Source organism: Prinia subflava, chromosome 3, assembly GCF_021018805.1.
Source record: "Prinia subflava isolate CZ2003 ecotype Zambia chromosome 3, Cam_Psub_1.2, whole genome shotgun sequence".
Taxonomy (NCBI): Eukaryota; Metazoa; Chordata; class Aves; order Passeriformes; family Cisticolidae; genus Prinia; species Prinia subflava.
In genome coordinates this window covers 32,700,892-32,715,984 of record NC_086249.1, presented here as the reverse complement: position 1 = coordinate 32,715,984, position 15,093 = coordinate 32,700,892, and the positions used below count along the sequence as shown (strand labels likewise).

Here is a 15,093-nt window from a genome sequence, read left to right as displayed (position 1 = left end):
CATTAAAAACATGGAATTTACTGTTCCTGAGTACAGACAACAGCAGATCATATGACAAAATTACTGCAGTTCTCTAAATTCACTGATATTTGACAAAACATTTTTTTTCTCTGTTTTGTGTATTGGGTCAGATTGGCCTGCATTAAATGACAAATGTAACTTTGGTAAAAAACAAACACAGTGGTTTGTTTGGTCAATACGTGTGACATGATTCACCGCTCACATAAGGGTGTTTGCTGAAGACAAACAGCTTTTCATCAGATCTATGGGGGAATATGTAAAAGTTCAAACCTGCAGACCATGATGTTAGAGCAGTCTAAAGAGTATGAGAGCAGGTATTGGATGCTGTTCCTTTTATCAGTATTTCTTCAATGTCACAACAACACTGATCTTTATTTCACAAAAGTTTGGTACAAAACTGCATAATGCAAGTAAGAACCTTCCATTTTTAGGGGAGCCAATTATGAACTTATGTTTCTCTTTTATAGTCCAACAATTTGCCAAAGATCACTAGGATGAAAAATTCATATTGTGGGAATCCTACCAAATCCTTCCTGGTGATAGTAATGAAGAAAGGGCTCAAGACCAAGTGGATGAGTGCAATTGAACAAAATCAGATTACCAACATAGTGTTCTTTACTATTCAAGACATAACTTGGTTTTTAGGCTTACCTGTGGTATTATTCTAGAAGTTTTAGGCAAAAGCCTTAACAGTGCCATGCAGAAAACAATTAATAAGCTAAGAGCACTTGGTGTGAAAACCTTTTTCAGTATTGAGTTGTAAGGTCACCTGCAATTTGCTTTTTACTAGCAACTTTTGGTCCTTTTAACTTACTTCACAAATAACAGCCTTAACTCAGTATTTCTATGCACATAAAAGTGTGAGTTACATGTTTATATCACTCCTGACTTCAGTAAGTTTAGCTCTTTCAGCTGAGGTATTGAAATAACTTTACAACTTGCTACTACATGACCACTACTTTCACTATTGAGACATCGAAAAGTTTGTTCAGAAGTGCAGTGAAAATATCAAGTAAAGCTTGATGTAGGGCCAATTCTTTCAGCACCTAAATGCCCAGCTAGAGATAGCTTAACTTTTTGAGTACCATTTTACAATGTTAGTTATTCAACATGATTTTACAGCGTTTTTATCTAGATCACTTAGAATATTTCTGATCTGATTTTTGAATAACAGAACACATTAAATGTTTTACAAAGGCTATATATAGATGTATAATTGAATAGAAACAATATATTATTAAAAGTTGCTCCGTAGTAGAAAATTAAGAAAATTATCTTTTCAGTGTCCCATGTACTTTGAAGAAGCCATTCCCAGTTTCCTAGAGAAATCTTGGCAACTACATAAATAATTCTGAGAGGATGTAAGAGATCATCTGAGGTGGATATAGCAAAGCCCATCACCACTGCAGATATTTACTCAACTCTTCAAAACTTCTGAAGCAGTAATAATCTTACCCTAGTGGCAAGAACCTCATCAGCTTATTCCAACCTGATTGAAACATTTTTCCCTAGTAACATCTAAAATCTGCCAATATAATTCTGTCTTGCCTACATCTCATCAGGTACAAGCAACTGATCTTTGCTCCTTAACAGTCCTACAATTAAAAAATAAAATGAAATCTCCATTTGTAAAGCTTTTTCTCGTTGGTCATGTCTCTTTTTTTTTAATATTCTTTCTCTTCAGTGGACCCTTGAAACCTCTATCTGTATGTGGTGGTCAGTTATCACAGTGCCAGCAATGGATCCTTGTGCTACATTTATACTGAAGGCCTTTGTTATAGCTGAAAACAATATGTGGTGCTTCAAAAGAGCAAGGAAAGATGTTTTTGAAAATGTTTGATGTTTTCTTTCACAGTGGAAATCTCAACATGTGACACAGTAGCATGGCCAGCCGGGTGAGGGCAATATTCAGCTTTGAAACTTCACATGCAACATTCCTTTTCAAAATTTCAAAATAACTTCTACTTTATTGGACACAGTATGGCTTTCTGTACTTACATTGTACTTATGGCTCACCACAACTCCTGAAATATATCCCGTGATATTAATTCTGGGTCAGTTACTTTACTCTTTGTATCTATGATTTCTCCCTACTATGTTTAGCCTTTATACCACCTTATCACATTTCACCTTCTTGAACTATTTATTTGGCAGATCACTTTGAACCCTGAACCCTTTTTTTACCACTCATACCTTGGCCAGGCTCATTAACACAAAGCCTTTCTCTGTGCTGTCATGCAAATTCAAAGACAATTGCACCTCACCTGATACCTGCTCTTACTTTTAAAATATGTTATTAGCAAAAATTTTGGGGTTATGGTTTCCCCTTTCAGATTGCCATGCTATAGTTGAACCTCTATTTTCTACTTTTTTTCTGTGATAAAATCAAGCCTGAGGCAGTATCACTGGAGCTACTAATCATGGATACACCAAACCTAATGCTTCCTGCTGAGCCAGATGCTCTGCCAAAGCTGGAAATTAGATTAGTCTGATAAACTGATTGTAAATAAAATCCATAATCTCCCTCAAAATAAGAGGGAAAACTTTAAATTTCCTGTACCATTATTTGCCTTCTCCAGAGAGCTTCTGTTCTCTCCTGGGTCTCACTTATCCTCCACAAGTTCTTAGAGACAAAAGCCTAGGGATTGCTACTCTGTGTACTGTAGGATTAATTCTAACAGGCCACCAGTACTTGAATAAACCTTCTGCCAGGTTTAGATTGTCATAGAACAGTTTCAACTTTAAGGGGTTGTTATTAAAACACTATCCAGAAACATGGGAAAATTAAATTTACCTTGTGCACAGTAAGCTAATTTTCCTCATCTGCAGCCATGACTCAGTTGGCTTTATGAACATGTACTTAGAAGGTGTGGAGGGAAAGAAAAAAGCATTAACAAGGTACATATGCAGGCTCGCACATGATGCCTAATTTCTATAGAATATAACTCTTTTACAGTCCTTACCTCTAGTGGACCAACTGCTAGGTCAGCTGATAGCTCTACCCATCGTGCTCCCCACTTCAGCCAAAACTCTTGCTGGGAAACACAGCTGGATTCAAATGGATGCTGACATTTTGTGAATGCAGTTTCCAGCTTGCTGGCTGCCATCCTCCCTGGTGCTCTACGTGTGCCTGTGCTGCTCTGCAGCCCCTCTGCCACTCTCCAACCTGGGATCCTCAGCTCTGAGTAATCCCTGCTGTTTAACTAGCAACTTCAGCCATTCTGGCTCTCAGTAAGGCTGCACACAGTGTGGAAAACTAACACTGACCTCTTGTAGGTTCAGTTCTTGCACCACTCAAGTCTATATAGGATATTGGCACTGCTGGGTGAATGGCTGGACTTAACCTTAAGAGTCTTTTTCAACCTAAATTATTCCATGATTTTATTCTTAAACAGCTTCTCACACGTCACACAAATTCCTCTAGCCTTCTTCTGAGGTTTCAGGGGCCAAATTTTTCTTTCTGGTGCCTGAAAATGTTTTCACCAACTAGTGAAATCACACTACAGGCATACTTGTGCTAGGTCCAAAATCCCATGAATTTACAAGTACATAGCTCCACTTGATTATATGCCTCTTTTTAAATGAAATACCTCTCAGTCACAATGAAACAACATATACAAACTGAATGTTCTTCTGCTCTGCTCATTTGAGTTTTTTTCATTTAATTTCCTTTAGAGATGACATTAAATATTAGCTGAGCTCTTCTTCCCTGCTGGAATTTCTCTTCCTCTGGGTATCTCAAGGAGGTACAGTTTTTGTTTCAGCCCTTTCCTACTACGCTTTGCATAGCTCAAATAAATGTCCTTCAGCCTCCTTTTTCCTGACCTGTCTGTGTTTCTGGCACTTTGCTGTTACTATTAATTGTATTCATCATCAGGTCATAATTGAACCTTTTTAAACCTGGAAGGAGGATAAGAGAAAGACGAATGTATTGAAACAAAAGGACCCTTCAGGCTTTAGCCTTCTGTGTTGCTCTTTACTTGCTCACTTTCCCCTGTTAAATAATGAGCTGAATTTTCCTTCATCTTTCTCTTAGGTCTAATGCCTCTTGCAAAACCTGCTCTCCTTTTCCATAATGTCCCCTGCTAGATCCAATTAATTTAGTATTTTTGCCATTCTTCCTAGTATCTTCATTCTGTCACAGGACAGTGATTTTCCAGACTGTGACCTTGGCAGAAAATCAGAAAGGGAGATTTAACATAATAGCTGAAGCCACCACCTCATCAGAGTTTGTGAGGTCCAAGACTGCTACACGGTGTAACCCCAAGTGTGGAACGTGGGAATGACTTAGAGAGATGCAACAGAAGTACATTCCTGGCCTCATCTGAAATGTTAACATAAGTGGCTCCAGCCATAAGGATTGGGGTTCTGCAGGGAGCTTAGGGGCTGACAAAAAGATGAATGGAATGTTGCAACAGAGAAACGTACCTTGATAACAGGATTTAATTGTTCAACCCCCAAGAGTGAGCAGCCACTGAGTCACAAGAAACAGAATCAAGAGGCAAGCAGGACAGAAGGGCTCAAAAGCAGGTCTGAGAACAACATTCATTTGTCCATCACTGCTGCTGAAGGTTTGTCTAAGTGTATTTTGTCATTCTATCTGTTGTGAAGGACTTCTGCCTTTCACAATACTGACAGCTGCTAAATACTGCCTTCTTCACAGACAGCTCCCGTGTCAGGCTGGAATTTAGGCTTATTGCTTACCTTTCCCCATAAGAGCTTATTCATAGCTTCCCACTTAAGCTGCAAAGATCAACTGGCAAGCTCAGCAACAAAATGCTGAGGGGGTTCACCTTCCTTCAATTTGCTTCGATGGGGCTGCTCAGAGAAACAGGGAGATCTCTGGCATGGAAAGGAAAGATCTCTGACAAAAATCTAGACAAGATCATTTTCTGGCCTCACTGACAGAGGTTTTATGACTCAACATTAATGATTTTTTTCTTTTTACAGTTACTCTGATAGTAAGGTGATGCTTACTTTTTTGAAAGCATATCTCAGGTCCACATTGAAATTTTGTCTTGTGCAAAGATGGTGAAAATTCACTCAACAATTATGTGTCTTTACAGTACTCTTAATACCAAAAGATACATTGAATCTTATTTTCTCCTGCATGAGACTGCATCACAAGGCCTATTCAGAATCTGAGAGACTACCCAATGTAGCATCCCCTTAATCCAAGCTGGAAAATGTCATGTTTTTATCAAAGATGTGCTGATGAGTTCAGAGTGGCCAAATTCAGTGCCATAAGAGTTAATTATTAACCATGCTGGTACAGACTCTGTTCTGAAACTGTCCTTGGTGTGATATCACCTGCTCAAACATGATGTCTCAATCTAATTAAGTGTGTGAATTTAGATGAGAAAGGTAACTGCAGGTTGTGCACTTCTTTACTTAACAATCTATTGAATTTGTAAGACCACATGTGTGATTATGTGCTTTTCTTGTTACCCATAACTATATGTTGAGTAGAAACACATTAAAATTCTGCTATATTTTTCTCTTTCCAGTTACCTAATACATTCTATAATGCTTTCCAGAACTATCTTTATGGGTCCAGCAAGCATTAAAAAAAATATTTAGTTAAAAACAACAACCAAACAATTATGAAACAATGCAAACTCTTTAATTTTCTTCCATTATTCATTTTGATTCAAATTCAGGTATTTAGGCAGCATATCAAGGTAAAAACTCACTAAAATGTAGTGCTTGTATATATGAGCAAATTAACTTCTATAGCCATAATCAAATAATTAAACAGATTTAGTTAGGTCTGTGTAATTCCCTATTTCTTCTGTAGAGTAATTATACTGGAATAAAGCCACTTTAATTCCAGAATAGACTGTCCACATGGGGAACTATATTGAAACAGCTGTAGTAAAATAATTATTTGACTACAGCTATGCTATTTGCTTCCCCCCTGCAAGCAAGCCACCAACATACAAATCTTGCCTCTTTTGCAGAAGCTCAGCTATGCTGGCTCAGTCCTATTCCAAAAACAAAGACTTTGCCAGCAGAATGAACACACGACTTGGAAAACAGCTTTTACCTCTCAATTCCTCACTGAGTGGTGACACACAGTGATGCATTACAGATTTTTACCACTTAAACAGTTCTGAGATGCACTGGGATGTGGAATGGAGACTGTGGGTAGAAAATATACTCTCTTCTGTAATTAACTATGTATTTTGTAAAAGTTTAGTCCATCACAGAGGTAACTCCAGCTGAAAGGAGCAGAAGATGGGCTGCAGCAGCACTCCCTCCCTCCCTCTGCTGACTTGTGGATGCCTCGTGCCTGGTAGGTATTGCCTCTGACCTCCACTACTCTGGCACAGCCTGAGGGCAGAACCTTTGTCTGCCCTGACCTTCCAAGGTTTGGAGTTTAAGGCTCACTCCTACCTCAGCTTACACCAGTGCAGATGCAGAGGAGCAGCTGTTCCTCTCTAATTCTTTGTACTGCTGTCACTTGCTAAGTGAACTGAAGAGAGAATAGAGCTGTAACATTCTGCTCATTGAACTGTGTTTTTGTTTCACTACCATTAGTTTAAAGATTTTGGTATTCTAGACTTACAGCATAGGCTCTGGCTGATCGATTACTTACGATGTGAATCCAATACCCAATTTTTGCAGGCTAAGGAGTTCTTCCTTCAGCCTCACAGCTACTCAGTCAGAGTTATTTCACCTCAAAGGCCCTCTAAAATTTGGCTCCCCAAGCTCTCAAGGGGACACAAAAGTTCACAGCCCTTGCAAAAGCCATTGGAACGATGGTGATAAGAAGGCTGGGTCACAACTCACCTCGATCTGTGTCATAGAGGAAAACGAAGCGGTTCCATTCATAATGATCCAGCAAGCTGAGCAGGGCTCCCCGCAGGGACGGCCGCAGCTGCAGCACGAACTGACTCTCGCCCTCCGTGGGGAAACTCGGCGTGATGAGCGAGATGTGCAAGGCGCTGCAGAATGAGGTCAAGGTGTGCACTGATCTCTTATCATACAGTCCAAAAATGGCAAAAACTCCTCTGGAATACTGGGAGCAAACTGAAACAAACAAACAAACAAACGGTGTTTAAGTGGAGACAAAATCTGTAAACACGTACTTACACATTCCAACATCCCCAATTTTTAATTTGAAGATTCATAATTCTGTCTGTACAGTCACATTCAATTTTCACCATGTCTTTTATTCTGAAAACCAATAAATAAGCAGTTAAATAATAATTCATGTTTTTCTGATCCTATTCCTAGAACACAAAAGTATCTATTGTGGTTTTGCTCTAAAATAAAATGTAGAACAAATAACGTGTTTTTGCTTACCAGTGGAAAAAATCAACATATATTCTTTTAGCCATCTCTAAAGGCATCGAGCATTTCCATTACCTTAAACTGAAAAATGTTCACATTCTAAATGTGAAAATTATCAGAAAAATGTTACTGACCTTGTAAGTGAAATTTGGACATTTTGAATTGTAACAAGGTAGAACCTTTGCTCCCTTTTAAGCAGCAAGCCCTTGTAGTACATTAAAACACTTCTAGAGACATTGAGTAAAAACCTACTTCATGAATAATCTCCTTGACTTTAAGAGGGCAGTTAAAGTAAAATGTAGTAAGTCAATGTGATCTGACTTTTGCCCCAGCCCTTTTATTTCTACTCTGTGCTAACTGAAAACCAGAAAACAAATGACCTGAATATATATTCTGAGTTTTGATTTGCTCTTGGACTCATTTAAGACATAGGGAAAGACTTCTGTTGATTTCATCAGACTGGGTAAGGAAGGACTTTACTGATCTCTGCACATATAAGCAGGCATATGGGTATTTTCTTGAGCAACTACTGCATTTCTATCAATTCATAAAGGGTCTAATGAAAAAACATCCCATTTTTTTGAAGCACAAACCAAGGTATTAGAAACCGTGTGATCTTTAATAGTGATACCTCTCCTAGAATCACAGAAAATGGAGAAAGGAACAGTCAGTTAGAGGATCATCATATGTCCTCTGCTTTCCTCTCAGTACTTCCTATGCTCCCCTGTTCCATACCCTCTCTTCTCACAGTCCGTTCTTACATGTTGCCTAAACATGGGAAAACTTAAGACATCCTCCCACTAGCCTGGAGTTCACAGTCATTCTGCACACTCAGCGTACAATGTACAGCCTTAGCAAATTCAAATCACTTCAGCCTTATTTCTTCATATTACATTTATTGCATAAAGAGCTGAAAATACAAATTGTGCATTTTTCTGCTAAGACTTGGGTGATTTACCCAGTTCTGATGCCAGAACTGGAGTAAATAGCTTGAGGGTAGTTTTGTGATTTTATGTTCTCCTCCACTGTTATGGCTCCCATCCTAATGATTTTTATAGTCAGATTTTACATCAATAAAGCTTTTTCAAAAGCTTTCCTCCTTTACCAAAGTTCACCTTAAATGCACACATCTCTAACAAATCCTCTTAGTATTTTTCTTGCTGGACCACACAAAACAGATTGCCACAGACCCCTCAAATGATTGGCTTGTCATTTCACTAATCATCACAGGGAGCATTGCTCTCTGCTTTCCCAGCTCCATCTCATCTGGCTTGAACACAGATGACCGACATGTTGAGAATTTCAGTGAAAGGTTTCCTGCTGCTTTTTACATTATTTCCCCATCTCAACCACAAAATATTTTTTCTTACATATCCTGAGATGACACTGTGTTTTTTCAAAATCTGAACCTCAGTGATGGCTGATGATCATATTGAGATCAAAAGTCTGTGCCTTCTTCCTTCTGGGCCATTTCGAAATGATGAGTTCCTGCTTACAGCATGGTATTGTCATTAGTCACTATTATTTGTTTTCCATCATGCCATACATATTTCTGCACTCTTTAAAATTATTTATTTCTACACTTACAGCCTTGGTCTGCTCTGCTCGATGTACTTATCTGCCTCTGGAGCAAATTCCATCATGGTACCCTGACTTTTTATCTCGGTGTCTACTGTAAAAACAGACACCTATGATCTTTCTCCTGTAATTGTGCTTCTACCAGGCTGGTATCTCCTCTTCTACTAAAATTTGTTGCCATCTTCTCCACAGTTTCATGCTTGCCTTTTGACTCTGTCTCCGTTTCCATAAATCACTTCTCTTAAGAGAAGTGTCTATTTTATTACATTCTCTTGGCAACTGGAAGAGATCAATCCTATACTGTCTACCTTAGTAACTTCTGGTTGCATTTTATGCCATTTTCATTCTATATCCATATTTTAAAGCTTTTTTTCCATCAAAATATATTCTATAACTTCACAGATCATATATATCACAACTTACTTAACAGCTCTAGCAGGAGGTACTTGTTATTCCATCTGACCTTCAATAAAACAGTTCTTGAAGAACCAGGGAAGAAAGATGTGACTTCTCTGGTCCCATTAGTCATCACACCTCTTTTAAGATGGACATTCTCCTCGAGTGAAAATCAGTGTGAAATATCTATTAGTTTTAAACCTGCAACCAGAATTTAATGCTTTTCTGTCTCATCATCAATATAGAACAGTTTCAATTATTCTCCTATTTCCTGTATTTTTATTTAAATATATAAATGAACTTCTACTGTTGTTTTAATGTCCTTTAAAAATTTCATTTTTCAGTGAAAGCCTTAACTTAGGCTTTCATTTCTGCAGCAAATGTCCTTTATATCTTCTTTTTTTAAACACAATCTTTCTTATTAATAATCCATTTTAAACACTTGTTTCTTGTATCTTTGTTCTATAATCATTCATTCAGTCACATCCTACATGTTACTTTCCTCTGCAAAGGGATTTCTCTGTTTTACAAGTATTTCTGTGAGGACATGGCAGGCCCTCTCTATTTTTAAACACAGTTCAATTAACTCTAAAATAACTGAACACACACCTCATGTAAGTGGTAGTTACTTAATGTGTGTCATGTTTAGACAAAATCCTTCCTAAGGCTCTTGTTGCTGTACTTCTTTGCAGTTTTACAGGAGCACAGAGTACTTTTTGCAACACATGGTCTTTACAGTAGGAATCCACATGATGAAAAATTTAAGAAATCAATGCCAAGCTAGGACATTATACACTTAGTGGAGTTAAAGCTCAGATTCATTCTCAGGATGGAGAAAAAAGTCAAACTTGAAATTTCATTAAATAACATAATATGACCCTAAAGTACTTATAACTTAGAGTAACAGAATAATAATTCTTCGTGTTCAAAGCAAACTATCCCTGTCCCAGTCTAAATCCAAATGTGATAAAACATTATCTGAATGCCATTAAAGTCCTGAAATAGCCGATCCAAGAAAACTTTTGCTATTATACTTGAGATCAAGACTGAGAAATAACCGAAGTGTGTCTTTCTTTGCTCCTTGATAAGAAAAAATGCTAAGATGAGGGTTATGAGACTTTTTTCTTACTCAGTACAAAACCCACAGAGAGGAAAATTGCCTGTGACACTATGGAGATGAAGCTTAAACATATGCAGAGATGCTGCAACACTCCTAAATCAATTTTACAGTAATCAGCAGCGACCACAAAATCAGCAAAGCCATGAGGATTTGCATTCCAACTCACTGCTGTTCTCAGAAAATGCCTCCCGGCTAACATGACTACCTGAATTTGCCAATTCTTTTTACATTTCTCTTGCACTTCTAAAGGCATTTTACTTATTAAAAATGCACTAAATTATGCTTGGTAAAACAGTTGCACACTAGCATTCTAAGAAAATTTTCTTCAAGATTTTTCCCCTCACAAATACAAAGCAGTGACAAATATACTTTTATGAGCATACTTTAAGAAATATTGAATAGTAATTTGTCTTTAAACCAGGTATCTCTTCATAGCTGACAACTTACTAGCCATATTACACATATTATTTTCTCCTGTAGATTTTGCAATGCCATTGGTCTCACCAAAGATGATCTGAATGTGGAGGTCAGACTCACAGAATCATAGAATGGTTTGGGTTGAAAGGGAAATTACAGATCATCTCTTTCCAATATTTCCTGTTATGGCCAGGGACACCTGCCACTACATCAGGTTGCTCAGAGCCCCATTCCACCTGGAATTAAACGTCTCCAGGAACGGGGAGTCCACAACCCCTCTGGGCAAACTTCCAGTGCTCACCATTGTCACAGTGAAGAATTTCTTACTAATATCTAATCTAAACCAACCCTCCTAAAGTTTAATACCATTCCTCCTTGTCCTGTCACTACATGCCCTTGTAAATAGACTCTTACCATTTCCCTTTTAGGCTCCCTTCAGGTACCAGAAGGCTGCAAATATGCCTCGCTGTAACCTTCTCTTCTCCAGTCTGAAACTTGGTTCTCTCAGCCTGTCTTCAGTGGAATGGCACTCCAGCCCTGGGAGCAAGTGTCCCACCTCTGGACTGGCTCCACCTGGCTTCTTGTCGTGCAGGAGACCCCAGAGCTGGATGCAGCCCTGCAGGTGGGGTCTCAGCAGAGCAGAGGGGCAGAATCCCCTCCCTGGCCCTGCTGCTGCCCACCACTGGATGCAGCCCAAGGACACCACCAGCCCTCTGGGTTGTGAACACTCATTGCTGGGTCATATTGAGCTTCTTATCCACAAACACCTCCACGGCTTTCCTGCAGGGCTAGTCTTGATCCTTTCTCCACCCAGCCTGTTCCCCTTGGAATAGACTCCAGAAAAGACATTGCCATGCACCTTAAAAAGCCACTATAGTGTTAATGCAGTAGTTGTAATATGAATTAGATGTGTTCTATTCTAGCAGATTGTACTACACGATAGTACAATCACTTTAAAAGAATAGGTGACTCACAAGACCCTCAGTTAAGAAGACATCATAATGCCAAAATGGCAAAAACCTGTATATGCTGAAGGGTTTACTGAGACACACAGTCAAGTCCCATGATCTTCCTTCCCTGTAAGAGAAATACTTTCCAAAGTTTCTGCTATTGTTCTAAAGACAAGTCCCTCACTTAAGACACAAATCTTATCTTGTAAAACAAAAAGCAGAAAGTTCCAACCACTTCTTATTCCCAAGTTATGCCCATATAGTTTAAATTCTCTAAACAATACATATACAGAGAATGAGTAGTGCACAGCTGGTCTGCCAAAAATGTTAGTTTTGCTCAGCAGCAAACAGGTACCAGGTATAGGTATATATTTATATGGTTATATATGTAGGAACGTGGGAAACCTGCAGCCTAACATCACAGTAACATGATAGAACCTGCATCAGCTATGACTCACTGAGTGTTCCAGGACACAGGTTCTGGAATGAGCATTTCAAAATGCTTTCTCCTGCATTTTCAGCCCCTGTGTGGGAAGCCCTGGCACAGTTAGCTATTACAAATATCTTGACAGACACACTGATCTGTCCCAAAAACACAAACTATGGAAAGTGCCAAAATTGAATGACTTGAGAGTAGTTTGCATTGTGGAAGTTTTCAGATATGAGGACAGACTTTCATTGCTGTCTCTTCCCTTCCTCTTATGCTTTGGACATCCAAAGAGGGATTAGGGATTGTGATCAGTCAATGACAACTTGTGTCCAACTCTCCTTCCTCCTCAGGCTGCTTGCCCAATTCAGCATCAGATCCCCCCAGGAGACACCTCCAGAAGGGCCTTTGCCAGAGATGCAGTTCTTCAATAACTGCTACATTGTAGGCACTCTCCAAGAAGCAATCTTTCAGGAAAAACCTGCTTCAGCATGGGTCCCCCACAGGCTATGATTTCTGTCACAAACCTGCTCCAGTGTGAGCTCCTCTTTCCACTGGGACACAGTTCCTGCCAGGAGTCACCTTCAACGTGAACTCTCCACAGGCTGCAGCTTCATTCAGGGCACTTCCACCTGTTCTGGCATGGATCCTCCAGGGGCTGCAGGTGGATCTCTGCTCCACCATGAACCTCCTGTGTGCTGCAGGGGCACAGCTGCCCCACCATGGGCTGCACCATGGGCTGTGGGGGAATCTCAGCCCTGGCACCTGGAGCACCTCCTGCCCTTCCTTCTGCACTGACCTGGGGGTCTGCAGGGCTGTTCCTCTCGTGTTCTCACTGCACTCTCTCACTGCTCCTACGCAGTGTTTTTTATCCTTTACTAAGTGTGTTATCACAGAGGCACCACAGCATCACGGACCAGCATCACCACAGCTTTCACCTCCAGCAGGTCTGTTTTGGGGCCAGCTGAAAACTCTGTCTCTGACATAGGAGTGGCCCCTGGCATCTTCTCACAGAGGCTGTCCCTGTATTGCCCTCCCCCCACCAAAGAAGGGCAGGCACTGTTCTCTCTGGTGACCAGTAAAGGACCTGAATGGCCTGAAGCTGTGTCAGGGTGGTTTAGATTGGACATTTGAAAAAGGTTCTTCACCCAAGGGGTCACTGGGGTCTGGAACAGGTTCCCCAGGCAAGTGGTCACAGCACCAATCCTGAGAAGAATTCAAGGAGCATTTGGACAATGTTCTCAGACATGTGGTGTAACTCCTGCAAATGGTCCTGTGCAGGGCCAGGAGTTGGACTTGATTATCTTTGAGGGTCCCTTCCAACTTAGCTTATCCTATGCTTCTTTGACCTGGTGAACTCCAGAGAACAACAAATTAAAAAGCATATTTAGGAAGTCACATTTCTTTGAGCTGCCATAAAAGTATGTGAAGACTTTCATTTGAGGTGTGTCTGTAATGCCATCAGTGGTCCATGTCTTCATGGGTCACAGTCACACACACTGCTTTGCTCAGCTGCTGTGAACCTGCCAGCACTGATGTAAACAACACCGTGCAAACTTTCCCAACCTAAAGAACTCCTTCCAAGAGGAACAGCCTACCTATATGGAGATGCAAACACTACATGTGAGATGACGCACAGAAGGGAGAATCATTTAATCTAAATATGAACCCGCCTCCCAAGGTCAAGTGATTTATCAACTTATGTCTGTGAGAACTCTGACACAGGAGATGAGACTAAGCAGTATTTCTAAAATAGCTTTGAGATTGGCATTTCCTGTTAAAATGTCCAAAGATCTTTCTATTCACTTTGCACAGATCATCTCAACAGTCCCTTTCTCCTCTGTGCTTTCTGACCCACCTCCTCCTGATCACTCCACTGACCTCCACCCTCTAGAAGAGGGCTAGTTAGAACTCCGGAACTAAAAGACAAATTATCTAAATTCATCCCTCTGCAGTTTTAAGCTGTCTTGCACCCAAATCCAGTACAGATTTGAAACACATATGCTCTTCCTCAGTTGTGTTTGGGACTGCTGATTTAAAAGTAAATTATGCTCTTGCATTAAGAAAAATTCCCAACACTAGAAGAACTTAATGAGCTGAACTAAATCACTGATATAAGATGACAGACAGGATTATAAAAGAGAAAACAGTGCTACATAAAGTGGGTAGAGGAAAAATGTTATAGATATATTAAGATCAGTTTACGTCTATCTTAAAAATTGTCTGGAGTAGAATAGGATACCTCTAAATATGGTTACCCAAAATAGGACAAAAAAGAAACAAGGAGTTTTTTACAAATTATATAGTTAATACATCCAACAACATCCAACCCCATTCATGTTCTATTTATGGACCCTGAATCCTCTAAATCATCATTTAACTTTCTCTTTTGATCACAAACTCCTTCAAGCAAATTAATTATCTTGCATATATCACATCAGGTAGCAATATATCTAAAGCACTAAAACCAGAAATAATATCACAGCATTATTTTAACCAAAACCAGCTTATTGCTCTAAAATTTAACACCATATTAGTGGTTGAGGTGAACTAAGAGAGACTACATTAAGATATTTGCAGCTTAAAAAACAAAGAAAGAAAGAAACAAACAACAACGAATCACAAGTATTACCCTCTTGAGTATTTATTCCTCTCAAGCATTTGTCCTCCTATAAGAAGATACTGCATAATGAGAAGTCTGACATGTTGTGTATTGAATCTCCAAAACTAAATTCATCCCCTGGAGAAAGTCACTTTGCATTCCCATGTCTCAGTTTTCAAGGTTTAAACTGTCTGTTCTGTTGAGGACAATAAGTACTTGACAGGAAGGCCAATCTCCTATTGGATATCTGTGAAAAGTTTAGCACAATGGTCCAGCTGTCTCAGTG

The 15,093-nt window shown here is 39.5% G+C and overlaps 1 protein-coding gene across 3 annotated transcripts in view; it reads right to left on the bottom strand.

Moving 5' to 3' along the window:
• GRIA4 (glutamate ionotropic receptor AMPA type subunit 4) overlaps positions 1-15,093 on the bottom strand; it is a 215,390-nt gene that overhangs the window by 138,295 nt on the left and 62,002 nt on the right. For all 3 annotated transcript variants that reach the window (XM_063394572.1, XM_063394571.1, XM_063394573.1), the window contains exon 3: positions 6,814-7,053. In XM_063394572.1, the coding sequence (XP_063250642.1) occupies positions 6,814-7,053 (240 nt within the window). The remainder of the gene's footprint in view (positions 1-6,813; positions 7,054-15,093) is intronic.